General features: G+C 32.9%; 1 protein-coding gene across 1 annotated transcript; it reads left to right on the forward strand.

Moving 5' to 3' along the window:
• Positions 1-235: 235 nt before the first annotated feature.
• LOC132633327 (uncharacterized) lies at positions 236-2,786 on the forward strand. The gene is made up of 4 exons (XM_060349688.1): positions 236-404; positions 1,118-1,270; positions 1,440-1,615; positions 2,517-2,786. Exons 1-4 carry the CDS (start codon positions 252-254, stop codon positions 2,605-2,607), a joined length of 573 nt encoding a protein of 190 aa, XP_060205671.1. The 5' UTR covers positions 236-251; the 3' UTR covers positions 2,608-2,786.
• Positions 2,787-5,223: the final 2,437 nt, after the last annotated feature.

Below are 5,223 nucleotides of genomic sequence, written 5' to 3' on the forward strand. Positions count from 1 at the left end.
AAAAATCAGAAACTTAAAAGATTTTCTTCAAAACTTTTTCATAAACTGATCAAATTACGTGGACAAACAATGTTTCCAATTATTTGTTTTTTGAAAAAAAGCTTCCAAACTCTATGACTAAACGGGAGCTAAATTTGACGAATAAGTACAAGTTAATATAGAATAAAATCATTTTTATGCGTAAAAAAATGATTTTGAGGTGTTATGTAGTTGATCCATTTGCAGGTTTGAATTGATGCTTGGGTCTGAAAATGGAGGAGGAAGGGCAAGTGGTTATAAGATCTAGTACTGGAGAAGAACCCATAACACAGTATAAGGTTTGCAAGCTCAATGTAGTGCCTAAGGAGATTTTTGTCAAGTTCAGAAAAGAAGTTGAGGGTTATCGAGTTGGTGTTAACTTGGAGGTACTAATTTCTTAATGACCATCTATATCGTTAGTGTTTAATCAATAAATTACTAGCCTGTTTAGCGAAACTTTTGGGGGTAAATATTTATTCATACCGGGTGTTTATATCAACTCAACATAACTTATCGTGATTAAGGGATTATAAGAAGTGAATATATACATTGATTAACCGTGATTAAGTGATAGTTGAATATATTCAGTCACATGTCATGCATACATTGGTTTGGTGTAAACACCAGGTGTGGTGTGGTGTAAGTTTTTACCCTTTTGGGAGGGCCAAACTGAGTATTTTTTTAAAAAAGTGCTTATTTTTAAAAAGTGTTGTGTTTGATCAAGTTTTTGAGAGAAAATAAGTGTTTGTGGGAGTAGTAGAAGCTATTTTTCAGAAGCTAAAAAAAAGTAGGTTTTCTGAAAAACACTTTTGAGAAAAATACACTTATAAGCTCTTTTAAACATTTGGTCAAACACTAATTGCTACTCATAAGTGTTTTTAAAATTAATTAGGCAAACACAAATTATTTCTCACAAAAAGTACTTTTTTGGAAAACACGTTTGGAAAAAGTAATTGAATTCAAAATAAGCTGATTTTAGAAGTTGGCCAAACAGGCTTCTTAGTTCCAAGGGATGCTTATGGGTCTGAGGTTTTACCTATTTGTGTCTATTTGGGTATTTCTGGTTTTACCTAGTTTTTTGATGGTACATCTTGACTAGTTTCACACAGCCCCATACAAAGAAGATCTGGCTAGGCTTGTTATAAAACCTTTAGCCCCTAATCAAAGATGGAAGTTCACATATGACCCCTGGCATCGTGAAGTTCGCCTTCTTTCCAAGAAAATCCCAATAACAAAATTTCTGAATTTTCAGGTTTGAACTTATTCCATTACTATTTCCTGTTTTGGTTCATGGAAACATGACCAATACAATCAGCTTAATGATAGTTTAGGTAGGAAAAGGGAACAAAAAATGTTAGTTTAGGTATGTTTTTGATCATTATCTCAAAAAGTCAATAGGGTAACCGTTTGAACTTATGCAGGTTGGAGTAGGCCATCGCTTTCAGTTGCTTGCAACTGGTTGGAAATGGAAGCTCAATACTTATTTCGGTGGAGATGGTATCTCCAGCGTCCGAAATAAAACATCAGTTAGATTTATTCCTGGTGTGAATTTTCGTTTTGGATGGAAAGCAGATTATGTTCTTCCAGAAGTTATTGGGCAAGTTACTTTATCATCATTTGCGTTTCACATTGTAGATAATCGAGAAAACGACCAAAATGGTCCTTAATGTATGGGTAATGGACCATTTTGGTCCTTAATGAAGGGGAGCATTGGATAACTGGTAAAGTTGCTATCATGTGATTAGGAGACCACGGTTTCGAGCCGTGGAAATAACCTCTTGCAGAAATGCAGGGTAAGGCTGGGTACTATAGACTCTTGTGGTCCAACGCTTCCCTGGATACCGTGCATAGCGAGAGCTTGGTGCACCGGACTGCCCTTTTTATATATCCTGTTGACTGATATAATCCTTGATGTATGTAAAAATATGAAAAATTTGATCCAAATCCCTAATCCTAACAGTTTCACTTAAAATTTTGTTAAAACTAATAGTTGTTTCTAAAAAATTATAATGTTGGTGCTTCCAAACAAAAGTGAGATTAGATGAAATCGATTTCTGCCATTAAATCGAGATCAAGCTTGATAAAGGAAGAGGTTCTCACTTCCTTGACTTTATATGCATTATATGATATTGGTTCTGTGGCATATGCTTTTGAGAATTCCATATTCTCATTCTTTAATCTAACCATATTGTTTTGTGTTATTTGGCATATGCGTTCTTAGACTCACTTTAGTTTGGAAGCAGCATTAGTTTTTTTTTTTTTTTTTAAATAGAAAAAACTGTTAGTTACAATTTTTAATGAAACTGTTAGGATTAGGACTTTGGATCAAATTTGTCATCTTATTACATATATGTGAAGAACTATATCAGTCAAGAGGATATATCAAGGACCAAAATGGTCCATTCTTTGCCCCATAACGATATCGTGCTTTAAGAATTAAAACTTAATGAAACTTGGTGGCACTTTTACCTTATACAAGTTTTGGACTCTATTTTCAGGGATTTAGGCACTGGTGAGCCATTGTTCAATATGAACTGTGGACAACTACAAGCGTCGCTGGATAAAGTGGAGGCCATCTTTTCTAATTAAGCACAATCAGTATAATTCCAGATGTTGCTCAATCTCCCTTCTGTACCTTCATAAATCATTCTTTGATCATTGATTTATGTGAACACAAATGAGTTCCGAATTTTGACATACAGTTGAATGTCCTGCTAAGAATTGGCAAGACGAAGACTCTCTTAATTGTTTCCTTTCTACAATATTGATCCCCTTTAGTTGTTTGTTTCGACTTGGTTGATTGTCTCATTTTTAACATAAATCACTTCCAATATTACCGAACCTCTGTATGATTGGCAAGACCTTTCTGGAAATTGGAATGGGACTTACTATCACTTTTTAGACCTTAAGGAGCTAGGTTTTTTCTTAAAACTTTATGTGGTCTACTATATAATGGCCCTAAACTAGTTAAAAATAGTACTAAACCACTGTTTGATAGAACAGTGGAATAGCATTGGCTGCATATTTGAACTTAATTTGTTGATTGTTCCAAATTAATCCACATAATACCTTATTTCATCTGGGAGTTTCAAACGAGCATGCAGGGAAGAAGTAGAGAGCTCATAAAATGGAGATATGATCAATCACAGTTGGTTGTACAGCCAAGATTGTACATCAAAACGGGTGGTTTTGGAGAGATATGCCTTGTAAAATCATTGAACGTTGGATTTATCTCGAGTTCTACTCTGTAAATTAGTATTACTCTACCTTTGTTTAATTTGTTTGGTGTAGCAAAGGTGGATGCTATCATCAGACTCTATCTTGGAAACACATTGAATGTAGAATAAATGTCGAAGAAATCTTAATTACAACAATGGAAATTCCTTAAATTGTGGATGATTGTCAATTCATGGGCATGTGAGGATGTAATTTTATTTTGGTTCGTCATAGGAGAAAAATCAAAACGATGGGAGGATGTAGATGTAACTTTAATATTAAAGGTTGTTTTGTAATGCAATTAAAAAATACATGGTTTATTTGTAAGGTGAATTGATATGTGAATTGTTATACCAAAGAATTCACATAAAACATTTCTTTTTTCTTCTTAAAACATTTTTTTTACAAAGTGCAGAGAAGTTTCATGCATGTTGATTTTCCTATCCTCCTCCTTTCATGGAAAAGATGGGGAAGGAGCATAAAGGAACATTCTAAGAAAGTGGGAAGGAAAAATGGAAAATGCATTGACATTTGTGCAGCTGAATGGGGAAGAAACATTAATCTGCTAGGTGAATTGGAAAACAGAGTGGGAAAAAAATAGATGAGATTCCTCCAACTTTAACCAGAAGTTTCGAATTCGAAAAACACCTAATAAGAAGTGCCTGTCCTCAAATAAGCCGTGTAAGGTAAACTTGAATTAATTGGACATATAGATGGTTAAAAAAGAGGTAACGAAAACTTTAATGCATTGCTCTTATATCACCTTTGCTTTGTAAATTTTGATGCATAATTTTTACTTATTTATTTTATAAATTACTAGGTTACACTTTACAACAACAACATATCCAATGTAATCCCACAAGTGGGGTCTGGGAGGATAGAATGTAGGCAGACTTTACCTCTACTTTTTATTGGCCTACACTTTATGCTTTTAAAAAACACATTTCCAAACATTTTCTGAAAAAAACAGTTATTCTGACACAATTTTTTCCTCCCCAATTTTTCTTTTAATTCCCCCCGAGAAATATCCTTCCCAAAGAGTTATATCCAAGAAAATTCTGGACTACAACTTTGTTTTTTCCTTAAAAAGAAAGACCTTGATCAAAACCAAACAGTATTTTCCTCCATTTATAAAGTTCACTGCTTCTATCCTGCTTTTGATTTCTTACACAATTTTTCTTTTTGGAGGTATTTCATTCTGCTGCAACTTGAAAATCAAAAGGTAAAATACTGAATTTTTTCAGCCTTAAGTATACCTTGTTCTTCCCTTTTATTGTATTTTATTTTACAACAAACTGACTGAAAAGTTGAATTTTTTTTAACTTTATTTGTAGAAAGGTTTTTTTCAACTCCTTCAAATATAAATTTCAATGTTTCTAATTCAGTCTACCAATCTTTCTTTTTTTTCATTGTAGTTGCAACTGAAAAGGTAAATCTATATAAATATATTAAGTTAGGCATAGTGAAGTTGATGTGTCACTTTTTCTTGGTCAAAAACACCATTTATCTTTTTTCTCCTTCTTTTTGTTTGTTTTTGTTTTCCCTCATTTTAAAATTAATAAGATATGTTAAAAATGCTAAAAATCACTTTTAATTCTCTTAATTAAACCTCTTAATTATCTTAAATACACCTTTTCCTTTTTCTCTATAACTTTCCAGATAGAAGAAAATCAAGCAGTTAGTAAATTCAATGTTGTGTCTGATTGAAGTTTATATTTCAAAGTTCTTAGGCAATATTTGCAAACAAAAATGGATCCTTCTTCCTAAGTCATATCTATTTTAATCTATAAATTTTGAAGTCATTGCAAGACTGTGGATTGAAGATATAACCTTCTCACTGATATACAATATCATCACTGTCATTTTTGTATCACAACAGAAGGATTACTCAAAGTCTCGCAAGTCAATAATAAAACAAAACCAACGGGATTTGGAAGCTTATGGGAGATCTGTACATCATGTCTTCTTTGGTCTGTGTACTTCATGTTT

This window comes from Lycium barbarum, chromosome 1 (genome assembly GCF_019175385.1).
Source record: "Lycium barbarum isolate Lr01 chromosome 1, ASM1917538v2, whole genome shotgun sequence".
Lineage (NCBI taxonomy): Eukaryota > Viridiplantae > Streptophyta > Magnoliopsida > Solanales > Solanaceae > Lycium > Lycium barbarum.

Bases quoted from the DNA above. Each gene is read 5' to 3' on its own strand.
- LOC132633327 (XM_060349688.1), top strand. From the start codon at position 252: ATGGAGGAGGAAGGGCAAGTGGTTATAAGATCTAGTACTGGAGAAGAA. The intron at 405-1,117 runs GTACTAATTTCT...CATCTTGACTAG, and splicing joins GAGTTGGTGTTAACTTGGAG to TTTCACACAGCCCCATACAA. The intron at 1,271-1,439 runs GTTTGAACTTAT...GAACTTATGCAG, and splicing joins CAAAATTTCTGAATTTTCAG to GTTGGAGTAGGCCATCGCTT.